We start from the raw sequence: 14908 nt of genomic DNA, 5'->3' as shown, positions 1-14908 counted from the left end.
GCCCACACCCACCGGGTGAGCCCTGGGGAGTCCTGGGTGGCAGGCGTGGGCGGGGGCCCAAGCTGGGCCCAGAGGATCCGGGCTCAGTGAGTGCCGGCCGCCCCCTTGGCCCCCTCAGCAGCATGGCCGAGCAGTACATGGAGAGTGAGCCGCTGGACTACGAGGAAGATGACGAGCCGCAGGTTCCTCCTGAGAGCGCCCCAGCGCCCCCCAAGAAAGACGTCAAGGGCTCGTACATGTCCATCCACAGCTCGGGCTTCCGGGACTTCCTGCTGAAGCCCGAAGTCCTGCGCGCCCTCGTGAACTGTGGCTTCGAGCACCGGTCCGAGGGTAGGCCGCCAGCGCCCGCGCCTGCACCCACCCGAGCTTGCTGCCTGCAGGGCCGCCAGGCGCTGCGCACTGACCCGCTCCGCCCACAGTCCAGCAGGAGTACATCCCCCAGGCCATCCTGGGTGTGGACGTCCTGTGCCAGGCCAAGTCCGGCATGGGCAAGATGGTGGTGTTCGTGCTGCCCACGCTGCAGCAGATGGAGCTGGTCAGCGGACAGGTGGGCACAGGCTGCGGGCGACTGCGCTGGTCCCGGGGATTGGGGCAGGGTGGGGCCTTGAGCCGAGCTGTCCTGTTCCCAGGTGACTGTCCTGGTCATGTGCCACACGCGGGAGCTGGCCTTCCAGATCAGCAAGGAGTAGGAGCGCTTCTCCAAGTATATGCCCCGCGTCAAGGTCGGCTCCTGGGGCAGGGCCCGGGCCGGAGAGGCCAGCGCCGCTCTGTGCCCGCAGGTGTCCGTGTCTTTCGGGGGGCTGTCCATCAAGAAGGACGAGGCGGTGCTGAAGAAGCGTCCGCACGTGGTGGTGGGCACGCCGGGCAGCATCCTGGCGCTGGCGCGGAGCCGCAGCCTGAGCCTGCGCGGCTTGAGGAACTTCGTGCTGGACGAGCGCGACAAGATGCTGGAGCAGCCGGGTGCGCGACAGCGGGGGCTCGGGCGGGGGGCACGCCCGGCGGCCACTGGCACCGTTGACCGCAGCGGCCTCTCTGCCCCAGGCTGCCTGCCCGGAAGCCGCTCGACGCCCTGTCGCGGCTGCTCCGCCCGGCCCGGCAGTGCATAAGTGCCCTGCAGCTCAGCCCCGGTCCCCGGGCGGGCGGCAGGCGCTCAGGCCCCCCACCCCACCCCCTAGACAAGCGGTGGGACGTGTAGATCTTCTAGCTGACGCCGCATGAGAAGCAGTGCATGATATCCAGCGCCACGCTGGGCCGGGGCGTGCGGCCCGTATGCAGGAAGTTCATGCAGGACGTGAGTAGGCGGCGGCTGCGGCCCCTGGCCCCCAGGCCCAGGCTAGGACCGCGCGCCCCTCCCCACGCAGCCCATGGGCTGCAGCAGCACTATGTGAAGCTCAAGGACAGCGAGAAGAACCAAAAGCTCAAGCTCTTCAACGCGCTGGAGTTCAAGCGGGCGCAGCCGCGGGGGCTGCGGGGCGCTGCGGCCCTGGGTCCGACCCTCTGACCGCCCCCACCGCGCCCTGGGCCCCACCCCCCAGATGGTAATCTTCAAGTCGGTGCAGCGCCGCATGGCCCTGGCCCAGCTCCCGCAGGAGCAGAACTTCCCGGCCATCGCCATCCACCGCGGCATGGCCCAGGAGCGGTGAGTGCAGAGGGCTGCCGCCCCGCCCGCCGCTCACGCGCCCCCCCCCCCCCCCCCAGCTACCAGCAGTTCAAGGACTTCCAGCGGCGGATCCTGGTGGCCACCAATCTGTTAGGGCGCGGCATGGACTTCAAGCGCGTCAACATCGTCTTCAACTGTGACATGCCCGAGGACTCCAACACCTACCTGCACTGGGTGAGCGGCCCCACCCCTGACCCCGCCCCCGACGCCCTGACCCGCCCGCCTCTCCCGCAGGTGGCACCAAGGGCCTGGCCATCACTTTCGTGTCTGACCAGGGCGACGCCTGGATCCTGAACGACGTGCAGGACCGCTTCGAAGTGAACGTGGCCGAGTGAACGTGGCGAGCTCCTGGAGATGACATCCAGTGCGTGCTGGGCCGGGGGCGTGGCTCCGGGAGCCGGGCCGTGGGGGCCGCCCGGCGCCTGCACCCTCACCCCCGCCCCCTGCCTGCAGTCAAGCAGAGCCGGTAGTCTCGCGCCTGCGCACAGCCTAGTCCCGGACGGACGACGGACGGGCGACCTCCACCGCCGGACACTCGCGCGGCAATAAACGTTTATTCCTCTAGACGCCGGCTCCCTTCCCGTGTGCGCCGAGGGCGGGAGGGCGGGCAGGATGCAGGGCCTCAGTACCGTACCAAGAGAGTGGGTGGGATGGCAGGGTCCAGTCCTCACCCTGCGGGGACTCGCGGGGCCCAGGTAGGCGGGCACCGGCGCCGTGTCCACGTCTTCACATGCCGGACTCCGAAGGCCTGAGCACCTGCGCGGGAGGCGCCCGTGAGGCCACCCCCACCCTGAGGCCACGCCCCCGAGGCCACGCCCTTGCCTCCCGACACGACCCATGGCGCCCCTGAGGCCCCGTCCCCGCTCCTGAGGCCACGCCCCACCCCAGGCGCGCCCTTACCCGGGTGCTCGGCTGGTGGCTGGTGCCCGAGCTAGACGACACAAACTCCGAGTACCGGTGCCCCGCCACCAGGCAGGCCCACTTCCGGTACTCCTCACGCACCTGCGGGGGGCAGGGCGTCAGTGGGGTGGGGCTCCGGCGGCCCCGCCCCCAGCCCGACCCCGCCCACCTTCTTGTTGAGCAGGCAGTGCAGCACGTAGAGGAAGGCTCCCTGCAGGCAGTTGAGCGCCGTGAAGACGTAGGACAGCAGCCAGCTCCGCGGGTCGAAGAGGAAGAGGCCGAAGACCCAGGTGCAGCCCAGCACGACGAGCTGCGCCACGGCCGTGACGGTCAGCACCCTGCGGGCGGGCGGAGAGGCCGGCTGCCGAGAGCGCTCCCTGCCGAGAGCACCTGCCCCCCCTTGTGCACCTGTACCTGCGGGTGCGCCTGCTCCCGCACCTGTCCCCGCCCCTGCACGTGCACCTGCCCCCACACCTGCACCCGTGCGTGTACGTGCACCTGCTCCCGCACCTGTCCACGCCCCTGCACGTGCACCTGCCCCCACACCTGCACCCGTGCGTGTACGTGCACCTGCTCCCGCACCTGTCCCCGCCCCTGCACGTGCACCTGCCCCCACACCTGCACCCGTGCGTGTACGTGCGCCTGCTCCCGCACCTGTCCCCGCCCCTGCACGTGCACCTCCTCCAACACGTGCACCTGTTCCCACACCGGCCTGGTGCCAGTATCGGCCCTGGACCCGGGCCCGCTCCCATACATGCAACCGCACCGGCCCCCGCCCCTGCTCCCCGCCCCTGCACCGCCCCGCACCTGGCCTTCCGCAGCTTCTTCATGTCGGGGTTGATGTCCGAGAACTTCTGCGCGAGCCTCCACACGGTGGTCACGAAGATGACGGCATTGCACTGCATGGGGCGCGGAGAGCGGGGTCAGGATTGGGCGCGGGTGGGGGGCTCGCACAGCGGGCCTGGGTCTACACCCTGTACACTCACCAGGACAATGACGGTCACGGGGCCCAGGAAGCTCCAGAGGAAGCCGCGCGCCGGGTCCAGCCAGCAGCTGCGGGTAGGGGGGCGGGAGGGACGTCCGTGACGCTGGTGCGGGCCTTGGAGGACCTGGGGTGGGCGCCCCCGCCCCGCCCCGCGGCGCGCACTCACTAGGCGGCACGGCCGTAGCCCCGGCTGTGCACGGCCGCCGAGATGCCCACGATGGCCAGGGGCACGCCGTAACCCAGCAGGCAGAGCCAGCGCGCGCGCAGGCCCTGGCCCTGGAACACGCGCACCACCAGGAAGTAGAGTTCCAGGCCCTCTAGGCTCATCCAGCAGAAGGCGGCCAGGAAGCAGTAGTGCAGCAGCGCGGCCACCAGGCGGCAGCGCAGGCTCACCTGCGGGCCGGGGCGGGGCGGGGCGGTGTCAGCGCGGGGCGGGGCTTCACCCAACCTCCTACTGCACGGTCCCGGCACTGACGGGCTGTGGGGCGGGGCCGGGGCGGGGCTTCCACCCACCTTCACACTACAGTCCCGGCGGTGGGCGGGGGCGGGGGCGGGGCGGGGCTTCCACCCAATCTCCTACTGCACAGTCCCGGCACTGACTGGCTGCGGGGCGGGGCCGGGGCGGGGCCGGGACGGGGGCTCCCACCCACCTTCACACTGCACGGTCTGGGGAGCGGGGGACAGGGCGGGGCTTCCACCCAGCCTCGCACCGCACAGTCCCGGCGCTCGCGCTCGGGAGGCCGGGGGCGGGGCCTCACCTGGCCGCCTTCGTTCTCGATGCCGGCCAGGAAGACGGCGGAGCCCACAAAGAGGCAGACGCAGAGGTGCAGGTGCACGGTGGTGCGCGAGCCCTGGATGGGCCGCACCAGCAGGAAGGTGAGGATGCAAAGCAGCAGGCAGACCAGCGACAGCGCCAGCCCCACCTTGGTGATGAGGGTCAGCTGCGGGTCCTAGGAGCGGGGGGGGGGGGGGGTCATCACAGGCCACGCCCCCGGTGCCGCTGGGGGGGGGCTGTCCACACAGCCACGCCTCCGGCGCCACTCACCTGCACGTCGTAGTGCGCCATGAGCACGGCGAAGCTGCTCAGGTGGGTGCACTGGCAGGTGGTGCTGCCGTTCTGGCTGCCCAGCTTCCGGCAGCCCTCGGTGGCCCACCGCCTGGTCCCCCTGCTGTCGCTCTTCCAAAAGGCGCAGACCAGCTCCTGCCGGGGCCCGCGGAGCGTCTCCCACTGTGGGCAGATGCGGGTGGTCAGCGGGGCTGCCGCGTTATGGGGCGCCAGGAGTCGGCAGCAGGACAGGTTAAATCAGGACTTGGAAAAGGTGATGGACTCAAAGTTTATTTTGGTGCAAAAAAAAAAAAAACAAGCTAAAAAATTTGAAACCTACAATAGATGCTTCATGGCATGCTCCCCCGCCCCCCTGAGCGTTTGGAGTGAGTGACTGGGGGGCAGCCAGTAGGGCCCAGCCCCCACCCGGCGCGAGGACTCACGGGGTGGGAGAAGGCAAACGTGACAGGCGAGCCGAGCTCCTGCGTTCTCGTGTTGCTCAGGAAGACGGAGCTGATGGCAGACAGGAGCCTGAGCTGGGCGCCTCGCACGGGGCCCTCGTAGGTGTCTTCCAGGTCGGCTTGCTTCTCGGGCGTCAGCTCCAGGGAGGCGTTGGCCAGCAGCCGCTGCATGCTGGGACTGGACAGAATGCCCGCCACGGGGTGGCCTGCGGGGTGGACACACTGCGTCCTCATGTCCCTCCCCAAGGGCGCGCCTTAGCCACTGCACCACAGCACCCAACCCCGTCCCGTTCCCTGTCCCAAGCCCCCCTGGCCTCGCCCCAGCTCCTCCTGCCCCCGCCGCCGCCCGGGGGCCGAGTGTTACCCAAGTCCCCGTCTTCACTCGCCACCGCCCAGTCTAGAAGCATCCGCGCGTGGCTCTGGCCCATGGTGACGTTGCCTTTCCCCTTCTCCTGCACCATCAAGCTCAGCTCTGAGGAGAAAGATGAGAAGTGAGTGGGGAGGGAGAAGGCGGGGCCCCGGGCAGGTGCAGGTGCAGGTGCAATGGGGGGGGGGGGCGCCTCACCTGTGCCCGAAGGAGAGCGGTAGGTGAAGGAACCTACGGGTAAGGTCTGGGCCAGTGTCCTCATGGACTGTTCCAGGTCAGAGAGCAGCTGGGTGGCCACGAGGTGCTGGTCACTCAAAGCCAGTCTCTCCAAGTCCCCTGGGGCCTTGAGCAGGTCATCCAAGGACTGGATGAGGCGCTGGGGGTGGGGGCAGGGAGACAGATCAGCTTCGGGTTTCTTGGACCCACAGGGGTTGCTCCACCCTTGGGGGCACCAGGGGTTGCCAGGGGCTCTGACGGCCATAAAGTCGCCAGGAAGCCCTGTGTGTGCTTGCATGCGTGCAAGGGCACCTCCCCACCCCTCCTCAAAGAAAAATGCATGGAAAATGGAATGAGGAGAGAAATCCAGGGGCTGGCATTGTGCTGCAGGGAGAGGAGAGAGATTCCCCCATTCAGCCAGGCTGAAGCCAGGAGCCAACCGGGAAACTCCATCCGGGTCTCCCACGGAGTGGCAGGGACCCCCACCCCCCAAGGACTTGAGCCATCACCTGCTGCCTCCCAGGCGCCCATCAGCAGGAAGCTGTCTGAGACTGTGCAGCTGTTTTCGAACCCAAGCATCCATTGTGGGCTGCAGGTGTCCCAAGAGGCACCTTCCCCACAGCCCCCAGCACCCACCCAGTCTCCAGGGGAACGTGCTTCCGTCTCGGAGCCACGCCCTGGCTCCCCCAGCACCGGCCCTTACCTGGATGGTGACATTGGCCGAGACTGGCTTGAAGTCTCTGCTCAGAGCCTGGACTTTGTCAAGGAATCCGGAGAGACTCTGGGGGTGGGGAGAGCAGGGGTCAGCCCGCGCCGTGGTGGGGGGTGGGGACCCCAGTGCCAGGGGACTTCCTGCCTGGTGGTGTGGGCTGGGGATGCTCACCTGGCTGTGGACGCCGTGGGGCGGGGTCCAGGTGGGCAGGTGGATCTCTGCAGGGGGCGGGACAGGAGGCATCAGGTGTGCGTCCGGCTGTGTGTGTGTGTGCATGTTTGGGGCGCGATTTGGGGTTCCAGGCTCAGGTACCTTTGCAGATGGTGTTGATGGGGCCGTTGAGGGATCCGGGAATCGGTTTCCAGCCTTGGCGGCAGCGGCACTTATAGGACCCCGGGGTGTTGACGCACACGGTGGAGTTGTGACACTGATGCTTCCCAGAGCTGCACTCGTCCACGTCTGGGGACAGAAAGGAGGGCTCAGGCCGCGTCCCAGCCCCCGCCGCCTGCCCAGCGCCCCCGCCCTGCTTCCTCCTGGTATCAGAGCCCCTGTGGCTGCAGGTGCTGCCACCTAGTGGCGGCGTGCCGTGGCCTGGGTGGGCGATGAGTTACAGGGCAGCCTCCCCTGGTTCCCTCGGCTCCGACCCTGGCACCCCACCCCCGCTCTGGTCTTTTCACATCCAGACTCAGTGGCCTTGGTGCCTGGCCCGGCAGGGAGCCCCTGCACTCAGCGACCCCAAGTCCTGCGCGCGGCTGAGGCGGAACCTTCGCAGATGGTGCTGTTTGGGCCATTGGGGGATCCGGGAATCGGCCTCCAGCCGGGACGGCAGAGACACTGGTAGCCGCCAGCTTTGTTCATGCAGTGGGTGGAGCTGTGGCAGGGCTTTTGTCCCGAGGTGCATTCGTTCACGTCTGAGGACAAAGCCAGAGGGTCAGGCTCCGCCCTCTTCTGCATTGCCAGCATCCCATATGGGCGCCGGTTAGAGTTTTGGCTGCTCCACTTCTGATCCAGCTCTCTGCTAAGGCCTGGGAAAGCAGTGGAAGATGACCCAGGTCCTTGGGCCCCTGCACCTGCGTGGGAGACCCGGATGGAGCTCCTGGTTCCTGCCTGGCCCAGCCCTGGCTGTCATGGCCATCTACAGAGTGAACCAGCAGGTGGAAAACCTCTCTCCCTCACTCTCCCTCTCTTCCTCTTTCTCTTTCTCTTTCACTCTCTCTCTCCTGGCTCTGGCTCTGTCACTCCGCCTTTTAGACAAATACATAAATATTTTTTAAAAATCTGTTTTTGCCCAGGCGCCATGGCTCAATAGGCTAATCCTCTGCCTGCGGCGCCGGCACTCCAGGTTCTAGTCCTGGTCGGGGCGCCGGATTCTGTCCCGGTTGCTCCTCTTCCAGGCCAGCTCTCTGCTGTGGCCAGGGAGTGCAGTGGAGGATGGCCCAAGTGCTTGGGCCCTGCACCTCATGGGAGACCAGGAGAGGCACCTGGCTCCTGCCTTCGGATCAGCGCGGTGCACTGGCCACAGCGCGCCAGCCACAGCGGCCATTGGAGGGTGAACCAACAAAAAAAAGGAAGACCTTTCTCTCTCTGTCTCTCTCTCTCACTGTCCACTCTGCCTGTCAAAAATAAAAATCTGTTTTTGAAAAAGATGGGCACAGCAGGGACCATGGGCCCAGTGTACGGGAGGGAAACTAAGTCATGAGGTCCCCTTCTCAGACCCAGAAGTGCCGCCTCCTACCCACAGGCCACAGAGGGGGAAGGGGCTAGATCGGGGGCTCTCACAGGGCACTCCAGACCCCGAGGGTCCCCGTGGCTGCGCTGCTCCGTGGTCGGGCTGCCCTGGGAGGTGATGTCCCAGCAGAGGTGGGCGTGGTCTTGTGGTGGGCATGATGTGCACGTGACCCACAATGCCCGCCCACCCCCCCACCCGGGTCTCTGAGTCCCGCTCCCGTCTTGCCCTCCTCCGGGGCTGGGGCTGGCCTGGATTCTTGGCATGGAAGCCCTGGGTAGAATCCACGCTCCTGCCTGGAGGAAGCGATGCCAGGTCTTGCCCTTGGGCTCCCGGTGAGGGCAGGGACCAGCAGGGCAAGGCCTGTGGCCGGATCCCCACGCTGGCGGCCAGGTTTTCACACTCCCGGTGACCCCAGCAGGTGGCACAGCCCCTCCTGGCTGGGCTGAGAGCTCAACTCCACAGCGGGGGCCCAGGACCTGGCCCTGGGCCGGTTCCTCCTTCCTCCCAACCCCGGACGGCAGGTGCATGGTCCCTGGACGGCGGGTGCCAGGCAGTCCCGGGCCTGCACAGGTGTCTCTCTGATTTCTACAGAGGCATCCCCTGTGGATGGGGCAGGCAGTGGCAGGAATCCAGCCGTGGGCGAGGGCTCCATGGCCAGAGGTGTCTCTGTCACCCCAGCCCCTGGCAGCAAACCTCGGGGCCCCGCTTCCGGCTTCTGTCCCGTTCAGCCAGAAACTCCGAGTGAGTCTTCCTTTGGGTCCTCTGGGGTCACAGGTGGGGGTCTCCAGGTCCCTCTTGGCCAAGGAGGAGGAGGAGGTGGGAGATGGCTCCCAGGTGTGGCTCTCTGGTGTGGGGCAGACGTGTGTGCGGGCGGCTCAGGCTCCCAGGAGGACAGAGATTGTGAGATGTCTGAATACCCCCTCTTCTTCTGACAAATAATATGCCAGCAGGCCGGCGACCTTTGGGGCTTCTGGAATTTTCTCTCGCGAGAGGTCAGGGGAGAGGTGCCCGCGGGGCCAGCAGATCAGCAGGCTGAGTGCCCTGTCTCCTTGAGGTCTGTGGGGGAACCCCACTGGGTTACCCCCTCTCTCCTCTGGCTCCAGGCCTGCTTCTGACACAGCTCCTCTATAGCCAACAGTCACCGCTCTGGGGGGCGCCCCCTAGCTGGGGCACTCCAAGAAGAATCCAGGATCATCATGGACAGTTGAGCAGGTTGCTCACTGCACCAGGTTGGGGGTCCACTCTGGGTTCTCCAAAGGCAGCTGTGTCTTCCTGGAGAGGGCGGGGCCCTCGTTCCAGTGCCCACGAAGAGCGTCCTCTGGCCAAGCCGTGGGCGGGGGGCACCGTCAGGGCGGTGCACAGGCTCGTGGTCCCAGTACACACGTGTCTGCTCTGTTCCTTCCTGGCCTGCAGGCAGGGCTGGGCCTGGAGCCTTGGGTCCTGGTCCCCTGCCCTCCCCCTGGCTGAGTCACGGCTCCCGCCTGCCCACTCCTAGCTGACCTCTGACCCCCAGGAACGCCTCTACTGAGCTCATTTGCCTCTCCACGGTTCTATAAAGTCAGTAATGCTGCTGCGCCTCCATTTTACAGGTCAGTAAACCGAGGCACAGAGAGACGCAGGCTGGCCGGGAACGAGAGACGGAGCCACTTCCATGTTTTTTCTTTCAAACAAAGAGACTCTTTCTTCTTCTTTTTTGTGTTTTTTTTTTTTTTTTTTTTTTTTGACAGGCAGAGTGGACAGTGAGAGAGAGACAGAGAGAAAGGTCTTCCTTTTGCCATTGGTTCACCCTCCAGTGGCCGCCGCGGCCGGCACGCTGCGGCCGGCGCACCGCGCTGATCCGATGGCAGGGGCCAGGTGCTTCTCCTGGTCTCCCATGGGGTGCAGGGCCCAAGCACTTGGGCCATCCTCCACTGTACTCCCGGGCCACAGCAGAGAGCTGGCCTGGAAGAGGGGCAACTGGGACAGAATCCGGCGCCCCGACCGGGACTAGAATCTGGTGTACCGGCACCGCAAGGCGGAGGATTAACCTATTGAGCCGCGGCGCCGGCCTTTCTTCTTCCCTTCCTCTCCTCTCCCTCGCTCTCTTTACGCAATCCACAGTTCTGATCCTATCTTACCCCGCCCCCGCCGCCAGGCAGCCCTGACTACTGCATCATGGCTCAGCCTCGGCTAGGAGGCTCCGGGGGCCACGGCCCCGCGCCCTTGGGTGCATCAGGAAGAGCTCAGGGACCCTTCACCCCTCTACCCCCCAAACCTCACGGGTGTAGAGGCGGCACTTACCTTGACACGTGTTCTGGCTCTCATCCTTGAACTCCTTCTCCCCAGAGACGAGCCCGTATCCCGGGCTGCAGGTGCAGTAGTAGCTGCCGTCCACGTTCTGACAGTCGGCGAATTTCCCGCAGGACAGGGACCGGGGCGGGGCACACTCGTTGATGTCTGCGACGGTGACAGCGCCGAGGTCACCTCCCAGCGGTGTCAGTGCCCACACACACACACCCCGGGTGTAATTAGGTTCCTTCTGGAAAGACCCTCTGCACGCGCACGCGCACGCACGCACATACACAGCCAGGTCTCCGGGGGCCCAGGGCGAGGCCTACAGCTGTGTGTGACCCCGCGTACCCTCGCAAATGTCCGTGCGCTCCGTGAAGATCTCCCCCGACGTGGACGTGAACCCCGCATCACAGCGACAGGCCGTGCTGTTGACACACGTGGACTTCGCAGGGCACCACGGGGCGCAGGCTGCGGGGCGGACACTCAGGGCTGAGCCGTGGGGAGGGGCTTCCTCCGTGTCCCGCCCCCTCCGCTCTGCTCCCCCCCCCCCCGTCCTGCCCGGGGTAGGGGGAGGGCTGAGAGGGGCACGGTGGGGGGGGGTTCCCGAGCCCCTGCCCCAGGCTCTGGCCGCTCCCAGCAGACTCACCCTTGGATTCCTGGGCTGCAGCTCCGGACAGAGTCAGGAGGACCCCCAGCGCTGCAGGGACACAGGGGGAGGGGGATCCTGAGCAGGGGGCCTGGACCTCTTGTGTGGCCCAGAGAACAAGCAGGGAGCCAGCGGCCGGGTGGGGAGGGGCGCCGTGCGGGTCTCGGAAACTTGGGGGTGCGGGTGGGGCGGCTGCTGAGAACACAGGTTCTGCCCCCCCCCCCAAGCTCAGACCCCGCCCTGTAGGCGGGGCCCCCTGACCACTCTCGGCCTCAGCTTCCCTGCTGTGCAGTGGGACCAAGACTATCCATTTGTTTGAGTGCAAACCCAAGGGCTTGAGCCACGAGTGCCCTCAGGTCCACGCCCCCCACACACCCAGGGACACAGGTGCACAGGCTCCACGCCCACCCCAGTACCAGCGCCCTGAGCCCCGGGGCCCCAGGACTCCCCACCCAGGCACAGGAAGACACCGTGGCCTCCAGCTGGGTGGCCCCCTCCTCCTACGTCCCTGCCCATTTGGGAGTTTCCGGGGGACCCTCCCCAAATCCAGTGAAATCCAGTGGGGACAGGGAGGGCGGGCGTGAGTCACTCACTTCCTGGGCCCCAAGAAAGCAGTGACGCACCACCACTGGGTCGTCCACTCTGGAATGGGCTCCCAGCAAAACACTGGGGTTCCTTAATGTGAGCACAGCTTGTGGCTGGGAGGGCTCCCCAGGGGCTGGGTGGGGGTGGGAAGTGGACTAGGGTTCCCTGACTAGGCCAGCCATGCGCCAGCCTGTGGGGAGAGGTCCTGGACCCCCTGACTCCCCCACCACTGTCCCCAGCCCAGCCTCCCCTGCCCGCTGCCCCTTGGGGTGGGGGGACCCCAGTTTGGCTCTTCCTCCTCTCTCTTGGCTACTTCCCTACTTCCCCCCCACCCTGGGAGCTGGGACCCAGTTCCTCTTGCCCCAGGCGGGACGGAAGACAGAATCACACAAGGACCCTCTCCTGGGGGCCAAGCTGGCTTGTCCCAGCTCCCAAACGCCCCCTTTCAAGTTAAAAAAAAAAAAAGCAAAAACCAAACAAGACGGCCCCAGGAGGAGCCATGTGGATGGAGGAGCTGAGACTTGGAACCCAGGGCAAGAAGGGGCCAGGGTGGGGGTGGCGGTGGGGAAGATGAGGTGGAGGCGTCTGAGGTCCTTTGGCCTCAGCCACCGCCAACTTGGGACGGCAAGGGGCCAAGAAGTCCCCCCTGGCTGCCTGGCCTCCGTCTGGAGCCTTGGACATGGACCTGGCCTCCGTCTGGAGCCTTGGACGTGGACCAAACGGCAGCCGGAGAGAAGCCGCAGTTGTTCGTCAGCTCCGGGCCCATCTGGTGCTCATCCCTCCCCTCCCCCCACACACACCCCTCTCCCCCTAGCAGCCCCTGGGGCAGGGGTGAGGCCACCCCCACAGCCTTGTGTCTCCTGCTGAGGACCCCCCCAGCGTTCCCCTCCCTCCCCAGAAAGAAATGAAAACAATAAAGACAATTTCCTGCCAATCAGGGCTTGCTCTGGGCTCATTCGCACGGCCACCCTGGGGGGCGGGGGGGGGGACGTGGGGGGGGTTATTTGTGTGCCAAAAAATCGGCTTAAAGCCTTGCAATGTATTGACATTTTTAAAAAAATCTAACAGGCATTTTCCATGGACCTGTTGATCCTCCTGTTCCTGATTCACAGATGGGGAAAAGTGAGGCTGAGGGGGTTTGGGACACAGCCAAGAAGGCCTCGGACCCCTGTCTCTCCCCCCCCCACACACACACAGGCGCTCCCTGCTACCTGCCATCCTGGGGACACCCTGTGATCTCCTGTTTTCACCCCAAATGTCATTCCTGCCCTCTCTTTGTTATCCCTTGCCCCGGTTGCTCAGGCCACAAACCGCCCGCCCTGATAGATAACCGTTAGAGCACCCTGGGTACGGCGGGAAGGGAGGCCCCCCCCAACCGTGGGAGGGCGGGGGTAGGGAAAATCACAACCAAAGTCAAGTTCAACCCACACACACTCCCGCTTAGGTCTTGGAGGGGAATTCTGGGGCTGCCCTGGCCCTGAGACAGCTCCGAAGGGGGACAAATCTGGGGTACCCCACAGTGGAAGGGCCCTGGCCACCCAGTACCGGCCACCCTGGGGCCCCTCCCCCCACCCCACAGCTGCCTGCGTCCACCCGGGCTCTGGGGGGGGTGTGTCTCTGCTCCCCCATTGCCTCAGTTTGCTCTAGAGAATCTAAAGCCACCTGCTCCCGTCCAGCTCCAGGCAGGGGGCAGGTTCATAGAGGACCCCCGAGTTCCCTGCCTGGCCGTGGTGGGGTGCTGGGCACGAGTCACCATGTGTCTCCAGGCGCCAGCCTCCGTTGGCCATGTGGCTTCCTCAGCCCGGCCCCAGCGGCACCTCCCAGCCGTCCGCGGCCACCAGGACTGGCAGGCAGTCCCGCCGGGCCACCGGGCTCCCTCACCCTTCCCTGCGGGCTGGGCTGGGCTGGGCTGCGGTGGGTGGGAGCCCACAGAACTCACCAAGGAAGGCGGTGCGGCAGGGGGCACCCATGGTCCCAGGCAGGATGGGGGAGAGGCTGGAGGTGGCACAGGGCTGGCTGGCCCCCGTGTCTGCCCCGGGGCTGGGCAGCGGTGCTGGGTGTCCCGAGGCCTGGCTTGGCTTTTATGAGAGGGGCGGGGATGGGACAGCCACTGGCCCAGGGCCCTCCCCGGAACTGGCTGAGCAGCTGGAAGAGGCAACAGGAAAATGCAATAAAAACAGACCAGGAACGCTACACACACACACACACACACACACACGCGTGCACGCCACATGTGTGCACAGCCCCCCCCCGCGCTCCCCCCCCCCCCCCCCCGCGCGCTCTGCCACCTGCCTCCCAGGCTTCGGCCAGCTGGGCCACCGTGGGAGCCTCTGGCGCCTTCTCTGGCTCCCGTGCACACCCCGGGGGCAGAGGGGGCGGGGGAGGGGAAGCCAGCAATGTGGGGCAGGGGAAGAGGGCGGGCCACGGTTTGCTGGGTTTCATCTTTAGAGCCGAGGGACAGGGGTTGGGCGCTGAGGTTGCACAGGGCTCAGAGCTCTGGCCCCCGAGCCAGGACACCTGAGAGTACTCGGTGACCTCGCACACACCCATTGGCCGGATGCAACCACTGAGGCCCAGAGCGGCAACGTGGAAACAGGGAGCCGGGGCGGTGGGGGGGGGGGCAACGAAGGAGCCTAGACCTGGGGCAGCCACACTCCCAGCTTCTTTGGGCCAGAGACCATGCTCCTACACCCCCACCCCCTCGTGCTGGGACCCTTTTTTTTTCTAAGGGGCTCCTGTGACCCAGGGGAGAATCAGATCACGAGGGAGCAGTGTTTTCGCAGAACAATCCTGTGACTGCCTTGTCTCTCCAGCCATCTAATCAGGTTTCCAAAGCTCTGGGGGTTTTTTTAGTTTTTTTTTTTTTTTTTTTTTTTTTTTTTTTTTCTGGTAAGGCAGTGTACCAGCCCTCCCGCCCCCACTCCCCATCCTCTAAGGTTCCAGGACCCTCCCCTCCCCTGCTAAGGGCACCAGAAACCCACAAGGCCTCAAGTCCCTTCTAGGAAGAAGCACATTGCTTGCCTGATCCTTTGGGGTCTGCCCTGGAGTAGTTGCTACAATGTAACTGCTGGCCCATAGACTTAGGGAATGGTGGTGACCACAGGAAAAATAAAACTCGGTGGGTTCTCAGCCAATGCCAGCCCTCCAGGCTTCCCTATGGAGAAAACTGAAGCCACCATGGGCCTGAAGTCCCAAAGTCTTTCTTGGGTACTATTGTATCTTTTCAGCATTTATTTATTGCAGAGTTACTTAGAGAGGGGAAAGACAAAGAGAGATCTATCTGCTGGTTCACTCCCCCAAATGGCTGCAGCAGCTTGAGCTGCGCCAGTCT

General features: G+C 65.6%; 2 protein-coding genes across 4 annotated transcripts; one reads left to right on the top strand and one right to left on the bottom strand.

Annotated features, from left to right (window-relative positions):
• Positions 1-77: 77 nt before the first annotated feature.
• On the top strand, positions 78-1106 carry DDX39A (DExD-box helicase 39A). Its single transcript, XM_062178481.1, has 4 exons — positions 78-330; positions 420-646; positions 780-960; positions 1042-1106. Exons 1-4 carry the CDS (start codon positions 123-125, stop codon positions 1104-1106), a joined length of 681 nt encoding a protein of 226 aa, XP_062034465.1. The 5' UTR covers positions 78-122.
• A 756-nt stretch (positions 1107-1862) lies between these two features.
• Positions 1863-13680, bottom strand: ADGRE5 (adhesion G protein-coupled receptor E5). Of its 3 annotated transcripts, none has more exons than XM_062178693.1 (19): positions 13517-13680; positions 10993-11043; positions 10695-10835; positions 10356-10511; positions 7111-7257; positions 6659-6805; positions 6518-6564; positions 6338-6415; positions 5617-5794; positions 5416-5523; positions 5034-5257; positions 4591-4773; positions 4304-4495; positions 3712-3938; positions 3547-3613; positions 3368-3459; positions 2730-2898; positions 2561-2662; positions 1863-2416 (listed from the first exon to the last, which is right to left on the bottom strand). In XM_062178693.1, exons 1-19 carry the CDS (start codon positions 13545-13547, stop codon positions 2387-2389), a joined length of 2370 nt encoding a protein of 789 aa, XP_062034677.1. In that variant the 5' UTR covers positions 13548-13680; the 3' UTR covers positions 1863-2386. The 3 variants fall into 3 exon arrangements, with proteins under 3 accessions (XP_062034677.1, XP_062034678.1, XP_062034679.1); XM_062178694.1 differs by having other exon boundaries at positions 10695-10814; positions 13517-13679; XM_062178695.1 differs by lacking the exon at positions 7111-7257 and having other exon boundaries at positions 13517-13679.
• Positions 13681-14908: the final 1228 nt, after the last annotated feature.

Source organism: Lepus europaeus, chromosome 20 (assembly GCF_033115175.1).
Source record: "Lepus europaeus isolate LE1 chromosome 20, mLepTim1.pri, whole genome shotgun sequence".
Classification (NCBI taxonomy): domain Eukaryota; kingdom Metazoa; phylum Chordata; class Mammalia; order Lagomorpha; family Leporidae; genus Lepus; species Lepus europaeus.
The sequence above is the reverse complement of the archived record's forward strand: the minus strand, read 5'-3'. Positions and strand labels throughout refer to the sequence as shown.

Excerpts from the sequence above, each read along its gene's own strand:
- DDX39A (XM_062178481.1), top strand. The coding sequence starts at position 123 with ATGGCCGAGCAGTACATGGAGAGTGAGCCGCTGGACTACGAGGAAGAT. Across the intron at positions 647-779 it reads CAGGTGACTGTCCTGGTCAT|GTGTCCGTGTCTTTCGGGGG; the intron begins GTGCCACACGCG and ends CTGTGCCCGCAG. Across the intron at positions 961-1,041 it reads CAAGATGCTGGAGCAGCCGG|GCTGCCTGCCCGGAAGCCGC; the intron begins GTGCGCGACAGC and ends TCTCTGCCCCAG.
- ADGRE5 (XM_062178693.1), bottom strand. The coding sequence starts at position 13,547 with ATGGGTGCCCCCTGCCGCACCGCCTTCCTTG. Across the intron at positions 5,795-6,337 it reads CGGCCAATGTCACCATCCAG|CGCCTCATCCAGTCCTTGGA; the intron begins GTAAGGGCCGGT and ends CCCCACCCCCAG. Across the intron at positions 4,496-4,590 it reads TGGCGCACTACGACGTGCAG|GACCCGCAGCTGACCCTCAT; the intron begins GTGAGTGGCGCC and ends CCCCGCTCCTAG.